At 44.0% G+C, this 17,427-nt stretch overlaps 1 protein-coding gene across 1 annotated transcript in view; it reads right to left on the bottom strand.

Moving 5' to 3' along the window:
* Positions 1–17,427, bottom strand: part of CUL5 (cullin 5) — a 778,902-nt gene that overhangs the window by 494,239 nt on the left and 267,236 nt on the right. The window contains exons 6-7 of the mRNA XM_078657044.1: positions 820–965; positions 649–729 (exon numbers count right to left, since the gene is read on the bottom strand). Coding sequence (XP_078513170.1) covers positions 649–729; positions 820–965 — 227 coding nt within the window. The remainder of the gene's footprint in view (positions 1–648; positions 730–819; positions 966–17,427) is intronic.

Here is a 17,427-nt window from a genome sequence, read left to right as displayed (position 1 = left end):
GTTACCAGTTTCGCTTATTGATTTCCGAACTGAATTGCATCCTAGAGTAAAAGGAAACCTTGAATTGGGGGCTATGGAGACTTTGAATACAGTATATTTAAGAATCTTGGAGATTCACGATTTATCTGGAACAGTTAGGTAGACTCGATGGAGTGTGAGGTCACTATATAGTATGATAGGCATAGTCTTAAGTACCTGCCAATTTTTTACAATCTAATGGTCCAACTACATTTGTTTAATCACTTAGATTAACATCGAAACAACCATTTATAATATCAATTGCATCATCAAGGTTACACCCTGGAAACTAGGTCTCACAAGTAGTCTGCACTGCCTTATGCAGTACTCTATTGTTGTACCCATCTCAGATATTTATGTAATTTGTCAAGTTCTAGTTATTTTATTACAATTGGAATGTTCATTCTGGTAAAAGTTTTTCTATTTTGTGTTTCATACATAGTGCTTCTGTCAAATATGCCTTTTCTTGTTTGAAAATGAGAGAAAATATTGATGTAATATGACAACTTTATTTACACCTTAACGTGGAAAACAGGAATCTGTGCTGGCATGTAGAAGCTTTAGACCATCCAGCATTTTATGAACAAGTACATACTTAAAAATATATATTTTCAACTGGACCATACATACCGCTTGTACTGAGTTACATTCTCGGCGTGTCTCTAAATATCGTAATGCTCGTTTTTCTTCTTCCTTCAACTTGGCATCTGCCTGCCCAGAAATAAAAAGGGATTTATTTTATATGCATTGGCAATTTTGAAATAAGCATTTTGATTATCAAGATTGTAACATGTGACTTACATATTTCATGTAATTTTGAACACCATTCTGCTGCAAATAAGAAGGAGCTTGAGTTCTGTAAAACCTCTCAGTTGAATCCAGATAAGCCTTCTCAAAATTGTCCCTATAGATCTGTAACTTATCATCTGGGTTCGAACAAAGATTAACTGCAAAGAGAACACACGGAAGAACATAAGTAAAAATAATAGGTCAGGTGTTACTATAACAATGTTAGCCGGTGGAATGACGTCATCAAAAGACAGTTTTAATGTCAGGTGAGCAGAACATAAAGCAAATCACTAGCCTATGTGCTTCCCTTGTTTCATATAATGAGTGAAACCGGTCACATGTGCCAGGGCACTAGATCATCCTGCCCATACTTCCCAACCACAGCCCAGTAGGCACTCCTATCACATTTAATCCTCTATGCCTTTAAAAATCACTTATCACCAGTGCATTTTCATTAACTGTATCACAATTGGAGCTACAGGATGAATAATTCCAAAGTGGAAGAATAAAAAGAGCGAAGCATACAATAGTTTACGCAATGGACGATAAAAGGCAACTGACATTTACTATAATTATAAGCAACCTTTCCTTTTCTAATCAAGAAGTTAAGCTGGAAGACACATAAGCCAGACAGGAGTCAGGGAAAGATGTTTGCATATATCGCTTGTGCAAACTGATGGGTTCTGAATTAGAACCGGTCCACTCAGAGTGGTACATTTAAAATGCGTGTGTAAGTGGTAAGTACATCTTTGGATGGCAAGCTCTTTAGTTGGAGCAACATTTTTATAAAGACTTTCAGAACTTACACTAACATTCTCATTCAAACTCCAGCTCTGTTATGGGGGTCCTCTTAAAAGTCTAAATTCGGTCTATAGGTTGGTCAACATATCACTGTTGGAAGGCGATTCACTATTAGAATTGGATTACAGTTCACCTGAGGGTACACACACAAAAAAGTAACTTAATGTATTCCAAGACCTGTATCATAGGCATCTTCACTCAAATAATAAATATTAAAATATTAGAATGTTTGCAGCCAATGGAGGCTCACTGAGTCAGTTATTTTTTTTAATAGACAAGATTTTATTGATTGTGTGCGACATAATGTAAATATTACAGCGATGGCAGTAAGTGCATCTGCAAGTCAAGCAATAAAACAATATAACAGTGAGTCATTCCAATCTGTAATGATTCCACCATCTGACCAATATTTTCAATGTATGTGTGTGGGAAGCTCCGAGCTTTGTAAATGGGCTCCTCCATCATCGTGCACCAGTCAACTACCCTGCGCCAAGAATTGATCCAGGTGAAGTGGGAGGACAGAGAACCACACTTGAGCAATTTCTCTTTTGCCAATCTGGGTGCCCAGTCCTACCAGGGATCTCTCCTCTCTGCTACCCCTATTACTTCCATCAGGCAGAGCAAAGCAATTCAGGGTGTGGGGTCAATAGTACGCTCCAACACTCATGACGGGGTCCGAAACACTACCACCCAGTAGGGAGTAAGCAGCAGACAGGGCCATGACGTGGAAAAAAATCTGCCTGCTCCTCGTCACACCTCGGGCATGCAGACGAGAGCTGCTGATGGGCCCTCCAGAGATGCCTTAGCTTCAAGTAAGTGGTGTACAGGTAGGTAAACTGAATTGGCACCACCCAGCGGAGATTGCCAATTTCCTGGGTGCATGAGGGCCTCTTACCAATCATTGTCTCCAGGGTACCCACAGAATTATTTGTAAAGCTTTAATGCTGATTTTTACTACTGAAAATTGTAACATTCAAGAACTGGATACTTGAGAGGCAGGAGGGTCATTTAGGAATAAAATGAAGATGCATATGATGCAAAACATAGAATACAAGCAAGTAACTTTTTCTTTTGCATCATGGGATTCACAGAAAAAGACAAACATTACAATAGGGTAGCAAGTGCATCCCCATTAGGATTTGCATCCAAGAGAGAATGGCACCATAACAGACCTACATAGATATTTGCCTTTCATAATTTTAACTTATACGATGTTCCAAAGCAGCTTGACAGACTATCTGCTATGGACTGTGAATCCAAAGAGTAATGTTTAATAATGGGACGGAATTTCAACTAGTGGATTTACACATTTCATTTAGTGCAACTGTGGTAGAGGTTACATTTAGTCTCTATATTAGCTTTCCTTTCCAACTTGGCATCTTTATCTGATGGTGGTTTGCACATGTTTCCCTAATACGAGAAAGTGCCACACACACATTTATTCCTGGTAGTTATTGTTGCATTGTATTGTGCACAATTAGTTCCAGGGTCACACATATTAGAACGTGATGACCTAGAATTCTTTTTTTTTTTCTGCTCAAAGGAGACAACTCTTTCTCTCCAGATGAACTAAACACACTGTTCTGCCCTTCTGGCACAGTACGATAAAGCTGGTGTTTTATTATGTAAACATCGTCCATGCTGAATTTGCTGTGAGGAACTTCACACCAACGTTATCATGTAAGCTGCAGGGAACTGTGACTGAGATGCAGCTTTGCAGGCCCCGACCTTCATCCTGAGAAGGAAAATAGCTGAGCAAGAAAAATGTGCAGGCCTGCACACACAGACAGGATGCATTTGTTAATGCACTGAGGCTGGCTTCCTGACACATTATACTATGGTATGGGGTTAGATCATTCCTACAGATCTGGCAGAAGGGTACTCCCCAAATGCTCTTGCTAGTGTAGTGGTATTAGTGATAGATAGAAGTAACATTAGGAACAATTAGCATGCTTGAATTGTTTGCGTTTTTCACCAGTCTAATAATGCTTATAACAATGGTGTGTTTCATTTGCTTAATAATCGCAGCTCATGTTTTATTTACAAGGATTACCTCTTTTCAATAAATGTTTAAAAATGTATCCTAGCATCTCTTCTTTGTACACCTCGGTCATGCAAAAGTGATCAGTTTCCACAAATTCCTTAGGAATCAGAGTGGTCATGTTCAAGAATACTGACAATATCTATAACTCTAGATGGTTAGGAGTTTAGATGTGGTACTGTGTGTTAGCCAAACCACCATTTACTGATGATACAAGTTGACTCAGTCTCCATATTGTGAAGTTTTGTTGACCTAATGCACAGTCCTACTAAATTAGTAGGAATCGTATAACATGGTGCCACCAACATATTAGGTTTGGTACCTATTTAATGGGTCTCCCGAGTAGTTTTCTTGTGTGTGCCAAGGCTTCTTTATCACCTGTATATGGAGACGTAAGGGATAAGGATTTATCTTCCTAAGCTTTGAGAGGAAGGTTGATCAAACATGGTCTTTTAAAAAGATTGCCCCTATAGGGTTTCCTTTCATTGAATGCCATTCATTAAATATGGCCTAAGCAGTGATTATTGTTGTTAATTGTAGACAAGTTGTCACTTATCATTTGGCTAGATATTGATTCGCCAATGGCAGTGGAGAAGTTACCTTCCTGGTTGAAGCACACAAAGCTTATAAATGAAGTTTTTTATTCCTGGGTTAATTTTCCAGCAATCGATGCAACTTCACAAACATTTCACACATACACTAAGGCTGCAGTTCCGGCAGCATATAGACCACATGAATATTTAGAAATACCATTAACGTACCAGGAACATCATAATTTGTTCCAAGGCGCCCTCCCACATACACTTCAAAATGTAAGACTAGACCCTCTCAGTAATGAAAGGGCAACCAGGGAGATGTTAGCAGGATATATGCCTTATTTGCACACAAGTGCATTAAACCAGCGAGAAACGCTTGCTCTCCTGAACCATCTGGTTAGGTTGAATTGATGTCTAATGCAGTATATTATGCCTACATTAACTACTGCCCCAGCTAAGTCTCTTCAAGCTAGTCAGCTCAGCTAGCTGTGCCTGTAATTAGTCCAGTGACCATTAATGCCATTATGGGTAAAATCCTTACCAAACTAGATGAAATTCCCTTTTTGGATTGCACAAAAAAACCAATTTGTTTGTAGCGGTGTGTCTACATATGGGACCCCAGGATGAATTTAGAATTCTCACTATGTGTCTTCCACTTGGTATGTCTCTCCCTGTTGAGGCATGTAATACATGTCATACTCGATTTCATGCCATTTACACCCTTACTCACTGCAGTCCTTCACTTGCAGTTTTACCTGAAGTCCTTAAACAGATTCAGGCTGAACATGGAGCGGCCCCTCTCCTGGATTTGGGGATGAAATTCTCCCTTTGAAATTCCTTTTTGGCAGGGCTTGGCGTTTCAGAGAGTGATCATCTTGCCGTGATTACTACCAAGGCCCTCAACACGACACAAGGGCGCGGAAGATGCTAAGACTACAACTATGGTACCACCTTCTATCCCTCAAGATCCCATGGCAGGAGTAACTGCTTCCGTCGAGGGCAACATAGAGGGTGGCAGGGAGCCTCTCAGGGACCTGGATTTACAAGGGAGATTGATTACGCTAACTGAGGTAATTTTGAACAATTGGCAAGCACTAACTCAAGATACTCAGGTTCTTGACTTGGTGCAAGGGTACAAGCTGGAGTTCTCAGACTCCCCTCAACAAAGTCTCCCTCCCCAAGAGATGTACTTTTCCCAATGAGAGCAGAATTTAATCTTCTTAGAAATAAAGGCATTCAGAGAAAGGAGCGATCTGCTTGTCAGACCCCCACCCTAACAGGTTTCTCAGTTCCATTTTATTAGTGGAGAAGGGGGGTGGACTAAATCTGAAAGACTTCAATGCCTGGATTATTTTCCAGCTTTTCAATATGGAAGAGAGCCATCTTCTTTCAGACATACTTCGAGAAGGAGACTGGACGGCACATCTAGATCTGAAAGACGCCTACTTAATGATCCCAATCTTTTCCCCACATTGATGCTCCTGCAATTCCGGTGGCTGAGTGGTTATTACAAGTTCCCTTTGGCCTCTCCTCGGGTCCTTGGTGCTTCACAAAAACAATGAAACCGGTCATAGAATCCCTTTTAGCGAAGAAAGTACGCCTGATCATTTACTTAAAAGACCTTATTCTGATGGCGCAAGACTGCCAGATAGTACTGACACATCTGGAGTGTACAATCAGTCTCTTGCAGGAGCTGGGGTTCATTATCAAAGTACAAAAGTCTCTTCTGATTCGTTCGCAATGCATAGTTTCTGGGGTCCAGATTCGGTTATGTCACAACTGATCCTTCCCCGTGTATATAAAGCAGAAAAAAAATCTCACTTCAATCCAACATGGTATAGGCACTGTATGTCGCAACTGCCTCCAACAGAAAGTCGTTATCAACCGTGAACATTTCAGCCATCCAATTCAGTAATGGAAATGAACATACCTGTTCTTCAATAGCCGGAGCCTCTAGCACCATCAGAGGACAACCTGGGCTTACTTCGAGATAATTGCGTGCCAGAAAGTCATTGGCCGCAGTCCATATGTTCCAATTGCCCAGGACCCCATGAGCCGCTGTGCAGGCCATAATCCCGAAACAAGAACAATCTATTCTATGAGCAACTAAGGAACTCATTAGTAGATTTAAATCCGGGTCAGGATACACCGTGTTGCAGTGACACAAATCCAGGGCCTTTTCAAATGCACAATCCAGGCAACGGAAAACAGGCTGCACGCAAGTGAAGTATGAGAACCGGCAAGATAAACCATACGCCACACTCAGAGTAGCCAGAGGTAGCGATCCATAGTATTCTAGCACCCAGTTACGAAGCTGAAGTAGCCGGGGCAGAGTGTCGTGGGGCACAGAATGTGCATCCACTTTGGAGTAAACAAATTAACAGCAGTACGCCCACTCCCAAAGTGAGAATTAATGGGAAAACGCCGAAGACACTCGAAAAAAAATCGAATGAAAAAATGCTGGGATCACACCAAATATAGGCATGTACCTCAGTACGAGCGTTTGCAACGTGAAGGACGAATGTTTCATGCGCAGATGTAAGGGCGACTTCCTTCTGGGACAAAAAAGCTCTTATTCGACTCATCTTGTTGAACTCTGCTTTCAAGGTCGGAATAGAAGGCCAGATGGAAACATCGAGCCTCCCATGTGGAGGAGAAAACAGGACATTCTAACAGCAAACTACACATTGGGAAACTGTAACAATATACGGCATACCAGCAAGCATACCACAACAATCTTCATTATTCAATAACAAATAACTACTGTTTGCAAGCAACGTGAAAGTTGGGTAATAGCCGGGGTGCCTTTCAAAACGCACGCAAGATGCGGTGCCATTACATTACTAGAACTGTGCAATTGCAGATTCCTGCAGACTAAAGAGTGAACAGGTGTGGATGTGCAGTCTTCACCTTTTAAATAAACTTTCTTTCCTTCCCTCAAGCACCTATATGTAAACGGGAGATTCCAGACTTCATGAAGATAAGCGCCACCTAAAGGCTCAAATCTACCTATGGCATAATGTTTCATGCATGATTAAAATTCAAACAGAGGAAAAGGTAGTGTTATCAACCCATGGATGAGCTAAACCGCCGAATTCGACTTGGCTACAGAAAATGGTAACTGCTTCAATTTCTCAATAGGCAACAGAGAAAACGAGGCATCTTTCATTGACTTAAATTGTTGTTTAACAGTCAAATTAAAAGGTAAAAATAATGAAGTCGTGTTCATGTAATCCCAAGGCACCTTCCCAGATTTTAACGTTTGTAGAGTCCAAGCAAACTGCATAATAAAACGTAATTGATTTTGTCCATGGTACAGAACTGCAACATCTTCATATACAATGTCAACAACAGATGAAACAATATTATCTAACGTGTAAATACGGGAAGAAAGGGTGTTAATGCTATTATCTACAACGGCAAGCACTTTTTCTAAATTGGCCTGATCAATAGCTGTGAGCCTAGAAGCAGCTTCAATTTGGGACAATTTCCAAACCTCGTTGTAAGCAGCATATATCCATCTTTTCGATCTGCCTGCTGCAGGACCTCTTACAAAATCATTCAAATCAACGGCGTTGGTCAGTTTAGACAAGTGTGATTTAACGGACGCTAAGGTATAGTGTTTGAGTCAACTCTGACATAACTTGCCGACAGAATAGGTGGTAACCGAATGTTGACTCTAGAATCGGGGATCTACTCTAACCTCTGTATAGCCAGGGGTCAGACCCAGAAAACGGTGCTTGCAGGAATCTGCACTTTTTTGACACAGCAACCAGCCTTCGGAATTAATGCTGGAAACATTAAAAGAGGAATTTCTCAACAGGGCTTGTAAATCACTAAGGGAAGTACTGGTGTAATTATTCCAATGGGGGTATTCTCCCAAATCAGGAAACGAAGGAGCATTTAATTTATTAGAAGTAGCCAATCCAAAGCAGGTGGTTTGTGAAATAGAAGCATTCAGAAACAACATATGGTTTGGGATGAGGCATGCATGATGCAAATCCTCTGTGCCTTGCACTTGCCAACTTTTAGAACCCCAAACAGATTTAAGATCTATGGTATCTTTCCACAGTTCATAGCCGCCAACAGCCAACTGGTCAATAAAGGACTTTGAATACAGTAATTTTGTGTGGGTAAGTCTAACCTTGGAAGAGGACTTCTCAGTCATCTTAAAATAAAATGCATCAGGGGTTGATTGATCAGAATCAGTAAAATAAAAAAACTTTTAAAAAAGAGTTTTAGAGCTGCCTTCGGCAGGTGCGGGACAATGTTCCCACTGTGTGTAGTTTACCACAATTCTAAACGTGTTAGGTTAATGCATAAAGTGAGTTCCAAAATGCTGGTAACCTAAAAAATCACCATAGTCTGCAGAATCTAGATATAAATCTTCAGCATCAAAAGGCAGCATAATATTTCAAATCGGAAAATAAAGCCTCTACGGCCCGGACATCCCAATCATCAGAGCGAATATTTTGTTTAACCACATCCCCATAGAAACACGAAGTACATTGGGGACATTAATAACCTCTGTTGGCCCATGAATCTGGAACTTTACAGCATCCCATACAATCCCATCTAAAACGGGCCAAGCAGTTATATTCACAAATGTCTAGTCCCTCTTCATTATGTGCGAAGAGGAGTGGGGAGTCAAAGTTCCATCAATTAGTCTAATCGTAGTTCTTTCTTGAACGTAGTGTCCATTTACAAAATAAAAAAAATACACCACAAATCCAATGGACATGAAAAAAATAAACAAAAAAAGCACCAGCCAAATGTAAGTCCAAGGGGGAATCAAAAAATGTTTTTTAAACCAAGTAGCAAAAATCGAAACTTTTGAAGGGGATGTGGTAGAGCCAGTGTCAAATGAAAAACGTGATTGATTAGCCATATGGGTCTCCAAATCAGGCATAGACAAATCAGCGGGGTAAGTATATTCAGTATCATTAAGAGGATCACCAGCAGGTGTATTCAATAAAGGATTCGCAACTGTATTAATCTCAATGGCAACATCAGGCCCGATGGCAGGATTCGGGGCCAAAACATAGTGTCGCACCATTGCTGGACACGAGACCGCAGGTGTCATACTAAGAAGAATCGGCCACCCTGTGTAGATTGACATTGTCAATGGAAATGTACCTGTTCCCCTTTTGCCCAGGAAGAGGAGGTAAATGACTGTTCTTGTACCCTGCACGCCAAGCACAGGAACTGGAGCTCGATAGGAGGGACCAAATTCCTTCTTGTTCTCGATCTTCTCTTGGAACAGTTCTCCAACATGGGGTAGCCAGCCCACTACCGGAATCTGAAACGGAGCATCAGATGTGGATGGCAAATGTTCCTTTGCAAGACCGTCTCTGGTCTTTTGTAGGTTCTGTAAAACATTATAATGTTCATCTACGTCAAGGGATGCGGCAGCCGCCGCCATGTCTAGACCCTCAAGGTCCGAAACAAACATTTTGATGGCAAAGGGCATTTCTTATGGGGTCCACCCATCCAGAGATCTTCTAGGAAGATTATTTAGTGCACACTGAACTCTATTGAGGTGGGCTAGCCAGTATCTAATACCTTAGCTGTCAAAGATTGCTTTAAGTCACGGTTCATTCGCTCCACAACACTATTGCCCTCAGGCCTGTATAGAGATGAAAATTTGACCTGGACCCCCAAAGAACTCATGGCATCCTTGTATACCTTAGAGGCAAACGCTGGACCCTGGCCCGAATGGAAGGTACCACACGCAAAAATTCCCACAAAGACACAGTTCTGGAATCAGGACTCCATTGCGGCCATAACCACACAAAGCGTGTGCACGAATCAACTGCTACTAAGATGTACTTATACGCAGTATCAGATGAGAAAGGACCACAGTGATCTAAATAAACACATACAAGCGGTTTATTAGGTTTATTAGATATGTACAACTGAGTTTGGGGCGGGCGTGCAGCAGTAGAAGGCTTAATTTGCTGACAAATGCCACATTGAAGGACATAATCACGCGTCTGTTTGTATAAATCCAGCCACCAATATCGTTGTTGGAGAAGAGATACAGTAGCTGAAACGCCGGCATGCGATGAGGCCATCCCAGCATGGGCTGCTGTAATCAAAGTCTGCCTGCGGTCCCCGTTGGGTATCAACCAGTCACCAACGTCGTTAATTCTCACATAAGGAACTTTATCAGGACTTAAGTGATAAAGAGTATTTAGAAGGCAAACCGCTAAGGTAATTACCTCCCTTCTCTGTTGCGGCAATAGTTGCCAAAATGTCATCATCAATCTGACTTTTGGAACGTGTAACTGCAGCTATTGCATATGTTGCAACTGCCGTCTTAGCGGCGTCATACGCAAGACAATTGCCAACAGCGTGAACTCCGACACGCTGGTGACCCAGAGTATGAATTACAAACACGAGTGGCAGCCGTTCTTTAAGCTCAGCCACTCGAACCCAGATCATTTTATGTTTTATTGTGCGAACCTTGGAGTCACGATAATCATTTTGAGTCCAAAAGTGGAGATTGTCATTGTATGATTGAACACAGTAGTAAGAGTCACTCACAATGAGAGTAGTCCCATTGGGATCGGCGTACTCCAATGCAAGCATCAGAACACGAAGTTCTGCCAACTGGGCGGTACAGTCCCCTAATGTCTGGGTATGCACGACATCGGACTTCAATTCACCATCCACCATAGTACCTACCACAATTGCGCAGGCCGAAGAATGTGCGTGTTTTGAACCCGTAGCCGCTTGCGCGCTTCCGTCAGTGTACATGCTACAAAGGAAATCCTCAAGTGGGCGCATAGACAGAGGAGCAGGATGAACAAACTCATACTGCAAGAACTCCTGAGTCTGCAATGAGGAATCAAAAATGAACGTGACATCAGGGGATGTCAAGAACGTGGCCCATTGTATTCACCACAGGTGCAAAGTTTTTGAATTTGGTACACTGGCTTTCATCACTGCCTCCAAGGCAGGATAAAGAGTATCAACCAAAAAGCACTTTCCCTGCGACACTGCACATTCCTTAAGAATCGCCATTTGCACTGTTGTCAAAACCTTTTCTACAGTGGAAAACCGCAACTCAACCGAAGTGTACAGGTGTGACTTGTAAGCGATAGGGACTATGTTACCCTCATTAAAAGTGAGATACGTGAAACCCACTGCTCCTGGCACGATTCTTATCACCAGGTTGGTGTGGTTATCACGAGTCGACAAGAATTTAGGTTCTAGAAGATCAGCCTGCAAAGATTGCAAGATGGCTGAATGTTCAGGCAGCCTGCACGATTTGGAAAAAAGTTGGTTGCATCAAAGCGGAAAGAGGCTTGATACGCTGGGCATATTCGGGAATGTAGGTATGCCCGAAATTTAAAAAGCCCAGTAAAGAATGTAGTGTCTTCAGCGTTGTGGGAGCTCGCACAAGTGCGCATTTCTCCAAGAAGTGAAGAGCTAAACCCCGACCTTCATTGTTGAGCTCATAGCCCAGGAACAACACTGTATACTCCCACAAGGTGACTTTTCTCAAAGTTGAATTTATAGTCAAAATCCGCAAAAGGGCAAATTATGCGGTCTACACAGCACAGATGCGGCCATAATTCGTCATCTGTGAGATAGATGTCATCCACATACGAACATGCATCTGTGTCGAGTCCCTCCAAGAGAGAGGGACTACGCGGGCGGCAAAGACGCCTGGACTGTTCTTATAGCCCATAGCCAAACGGCGAAATTGGCGTTGTTTGCCACCACTGGTAAAAGCTGTCCATTGACTACTGAGAGGGGACAGAGTGTGGCAAAAAACCCATTGGAAATGTCAAGTGTGGTTTTGAACCGTTTACGCACGAGACTATCCACAAGAGCAGAACTGTGAGTATGCTGTACCACACACATACGACAAAGGGAGTTTAAGTGGCGGTAATCCAATACCAAACGGTACGAGCCATCCGGCTTGGTCACAGTAAAGAAAGGGTTATTCATCGGAGACACAGACGTATTACACCTTGATATTCCAATTGTTCAAGGATTTCCTCAACGGAAACTTTCGCTTCATGCCGAATGGGAAATTGGGGTTGTGGCATAGATCCGGAGGAATCTCATGTCGAGGGGAAAATTTGTCCCATCCACAGTGAGTACGGTACAAAGTCGGCGCAAGCGCCTTAACCCAATCTTCTGCAAAATGCAGGGCCTGCTCCTTCGGCACTGTGTGCGCGAAACTAGGGAGGATCACCTCTTCCCCTTGCGGAGCAGCTAAGACAAAGGGTGGGGGCCAGTCGACTTCCGCCAACAAAATATCATAGGTAGTAGTTAGATTTTCCCAAAATACCCTTTTTATGGTACGTGCTGTCACCTTCAATTATGAGGACAATTTCATAAAGTCTTTCAGGGCGAGCCACTCTGTTATCAGCTGTCTCAACTACAACGAAGGTGTCAGTCGCGGTCACCTTCAGTAGTGGACGCAACGCCTCTCGAATTATGGTAATCTCCCCCGCGCTGTCCAACAGTGTCAGCGCCCATGACAGATTACGAAGCTGCGTTCTCACTATCTGTGGCATATCTTGATGTTACTGCAGCAACGTTCTTCTTCTGAAACAGGGGCCTTTGACGCAGTGCATCGTCCTGCTTTCCTTTTCAGTCAGCCTTGCAAGGCTGCTCACGGCTCTTTGGGCACCTTGTCCTCTGCCGCTGCCTCCTCCACCAGTGGATGAGACTGCTCAGTAGAGGCAGGTGTAGATGAAGCAAGACGGGACCCCCGTTTCTGTTGCTGTGTCCCTTGTTTATTGTTCTTACTCCAATTTTGTTTTGGAACTTCCTGGCGGTCATCTTTATCAGACGACACCTTCTGAGTTTGCTGCGGCCTTGGTTTTTAGCAAAAGGCTTAACTCTTACGGCCAATGGTCTTATAAGACTCCGTAATAATTCTTGGTAATTGACGAGGTTTCTCTGCTTCAGGAATATCGCGCAAAGCATTGGACACCTGGAAACTTACTGCGTCACCCTTGACATTAGCAAGGACGAGATCTCGAACCATGTCAAACACCCCCACAAGTCGCATTCCCAACTCAACAGCCGCCTCTGGCCTGTGTTCATCTTGAACACGTTTAATGACGGAGGGCAAGACAGCCATTGACGGGGTGCCGAAGCACCTAGTATAGACTGCCGCAAAAATCACACCCCAAGGGGTACAGTCATTTAAGTCCAGCACTAAGTCTTTCTGCAAACTAATAGTAAGGATCCTGTGGTCAAATTTCTCAGCAAGCCAGAAAGGCATCTCATCCTTATCCTGGGGACGCTTGCCCATAACGCATTAACCATAACGGGGCTAAGCTTCAGCCCGTTCGGCCCTACAGCGGCGCTGCTCCAACGCTGGACCATGACAGTCCCGAAACTAGGGACGGCATCGTCCGAAGACGGCGCCGGGAGCGACACCATAGGGGTCGGCGCCAGCGGAGGAGTCATGAGGTCAACTGGCCTCGACCGGGATCCACAATGGCCAAAATACTGACAATTACATAGATTTGTATGGAATACCTATACTCTTCCCAACCCCTAAGGAAGAAAGAGAGCAGTAAACATTTGTCATACAACAATGCTTTATTGCCATAGAGAACCCTGTAATAGTCAGGACCGAAGTTGACGACGACACTGGGGCCGAAGCCGCCGGCTCGCTAGGACCCCCAGTCAGGTGTGTGGGGCCCGAAGGCGCACCGGCAGGCCTCAACGGAGGGAAGTGAATCCTCACCACGAGGAAATCACGAATCTCCTCTGGCGTCGCACGTAGTCCAGGGACCGAAGGGTATGGGACCGGATGCGACGCCTGCGGCTCCGGCGGAGACGCGTAGGTGGTGCCACCCGAACCCTCGGCCGAGTCTCGCAACCGGCGAGGAGAGTCAAAAGAGCGATGTCGCTTCTTCGAATTCTTTTTAGAGTGCCTCGACTTACCTGAATGCGAGGACTTGGAACCTGACGAACGGTGCAGGCTCCGGCTCCGCGACCGACCCCTCGCTCGGGACCTCGAAAGGCGCAGAGCCAGATGCCGGATCTCGAGAAGCTTGTGGGACTGCTCCCGCCTAGTCTTCGACGTCAAGGCCAGGCAGTCGGGGCACGACTTGTCGTCGTGGTCGGCCCCTAGGCAGTAGAGACACCGGCGATTGGGTCGGTAACCAACATCATTCGGTGACAGGCGTCACACAGCTTGAAACCGCGCATACATAACGGCAACAGGAGTCGAAGTAGACTCGAAAAGAGATAGTCAAAAAGTTAGTCAAAAAGTGACTAAGGGCACTAGCTCTTCCCGGATCTGCGCTTGCTGGAGCGAAAAAAAGAAGAACCGACATTAGCGTGCGAGGGCTCCAAAGACGTCATCCCGGCGATCACGACGCCGACGACGGACGCGGAGCCGCAGACGACGCCTACCGACGCGCAGGGGTACTGCTGACGAAAACTTTCTGGATCCAGTCTGACGCCTGGGGATATTCTAAGGTAAGGAATCTAACACTAACGTGTTTCTTTCAGATATAAGCACTAATCAAGTGTCCCACAATAAGACCACTACGTTAGTGGCGCCATGTTGCAAGGATCTTGATCATACACAGAACTGTGCACAGAGACCCAAGACATCAGTGAATTGTGGTGTACCAGAAACTCACCTCAGTACCTAGAAAACCCCCAACCAGCTAGCATCAGTGTCACATTAGCTCTTCGTCCTATAGCAAAGTAACCAATGATTAGACAACCTAGAACATGCGACTTAGGACCATCTCAGGAATGGTGGGAAGTGAGAACACTCTTTCGTTATACTTTCATACCAGTCCACAACAGGAGTAAATTAGAGACACAGGAAGGTTAAAATATTTATTTTAATGACGTGATCTCATGTGCAGTATCTTAGCCAACATAAGCAGACATATGATTAGAAATTGTTACAATTCCATAAAATGCAAAAGGGGAAATCAAATTTCAATGATGGTGAAAACAGGTCTTAAAGCGCCTAGTTTTAACACCCTCCCTATATAGGAACTATGCTTCTAAACTAAAAAAGGTCTCTTAGGCTTGTACAGGGGACCCCATTACCTCTCAGCTCAGCAAGAGTGAATCATATCAGGATCAGTAAAAACTCTCTGCATCGCTGGAAACGGAAAATCTTCCAAGTGTGTGAACTCATGGCAACTGTGCCATAATATGGGCGCCAGAATCTTAGCTGGCTCACAGCTGCCAATTGTTGTGTCTAAAAACGTTAGCCGATCATTTCGAACAGCGACCATGTTATGATAACCTTGACGGCTTCAGCACTCACTGTGCAGACTAGGGGCACAATGTAAGTCTAGAGATGTCTAAAGTAAACCTTTTCTCATGTGCACACATTCACAAAGCCTAACTTACAAAAACAGCTTTACGCAGTGTCATGTGCAAAAGTGGCAAAAGGTAAAATGACGTTTAAACTTCTAATAAGCTATGCTTACATAAAATGTGTGCAAAGCAGGCCTTAAGCCACACTACACTCCCTTAAAAATATTTGAATATCAAGATAGAGATCAATAGCTCGAATAGTGGGACTTCTGGCCTGTACAATAAAGGTCATCTTTCTGGGTCCCCTGCACTACAGGGCCCTTGAGCGGCTCAAGGTCCAACATCTTTGCAAAGGTCTCAAGTACTCGGACCAGATCAGTCTGTTGGACGAAGCCAGGATGGAGATAGCTTGGTAGTTAGACAACATGGAGGCCTAGAATGGCAAGGCCAGCTTTGGATCCTCTCCAGAGATAATTACTGAATCGGACCCCAGTTGGAGGAGCTTGGATGCGAGAATCATTCAGATCTCCACGGGAGGTTGTTGGCCAGAATCAGTACTGAGCCTTCCCATAAACTGCCTGGAATTCCTGGCAGACTTGTTCACTATAAAGAGCCTCTCTTCTTCAAAGGCGGATTGCTGCATATTGCTAAGGATGGGCAACACCTCAGTAGTGCGGTATGTCAACAAATTGGGAGGGAGCAAATCCCAGCTCCTAGCGGAAACCGCCATAGACTTTTGGAATGCTTGCCTGCATGAACAGATTTCAGTTGTTTTGGAATATCTCCCAGGACAGCAGAATACGATTGCAGATTGGTACTCTCAACACCTTCGGGATTACAGTAATTGGAGACTTCACCCGAGGATCTTCAACGCTGTCAATCACCTTTGTGGTCTGCAAGATGGATCTTTTAACCTCAAATCCGGATTTTGATCTCCAGCTGGAGGCCGGACCCAGAGGCTCAAATGACAGATGCGTTTCTCCAAGACTGGTCTCCTTTCTAGGGTATTGCGTTTCTCCCTGCATGATGATCCCCTGGGTTTTTTACCAAGTGAGGCATCAAAGCGGAGATAGTTCTGGTGACTCAGTTTTGGAAGGCGCAACGCTGGTTCCTGATAATTCTCAAGTTGACCTGTCCTCTTCAGAGGCTGATTCTGGTCCGTTGGAACCTGTTGCTGGATCCAGTGGCTCAGCCACATCCGTTGATTCTCTTGGGACACCTCTCGCTGTTAGCATGGAGGGTTTCTGAGAGAGATGGAGTTTGCAGAACGCAGCATCCTACATCAAACAAGCATGGTCCACTAGTACCCATAAGCAACATGCCTCAGCCTGGCAGCATTGGTGTGGTTGGTGCGGTAAACAAGGTGTTGTTTCTGTGGGGATGGATTGTTGCCTAGTGATACATTTTTTGTCCACTCTAGCATCTTCCGGTATGGTTTACAGGACATTTTCAGATCTGCTATTTCGGCAGGTCATCTTCCCATGGATGGTAAGGGGGTCAGTGAACACCCTGTGGTGTCTAAACTTATGAGGGGTATCAGTATCCAATCCTCCCTAATCTAGATACTCTGTTTTGTGGGACGTGAATATTTTCCTTAATTCGTAGAGAGTTGGCCTGATGATAAATATCTATCCCGGAAGCAGCTATCAGCTAAACTGACAATGTTATTATGTTTCATCTTTTGTAAGAGTTTCAGACGCTCAAGCCCTAGACTCTTCTCTGGCATTTCCGGTAATATTAAGCTTTGTGTAGTACAATGCTTGAAGGCATATGAGGTGAGTACTAGTGAATTTTGATCTGACCTGCAGGGTTAAATGTTACTTGCTCTACAGAAACCCTATAGACCAGTGATAGCTGCCACCTTAACCAGATGGATGTGTTGGCTACTATCAGAGGCAACGTATGGACACGTCAGTACTATGTGCTCATTCATCTAGGGGAGTCATGGCGTCTGAATCTTTTTCTCTAGGTTCT

Source organism: Lissotriton helveticus, chromosome 8 (assembly GCF_964261635.1).
Source record: "Lissotriton helveticus chromosome 8, aLisHel1.1, whole genome shotgun sequence".
Taxonomy (NCBI): Eukaryota; Metazoa; Chordata; class Amphibia; order Caudata; family Salamandridae; genus Lissotriton; species Lissotriton helveticus.
The sequence above is the reverse complement of the archived record's forward strand: the minus strand, read 5'-3'. Positions and strand labels throughout refer to the sequence as shown.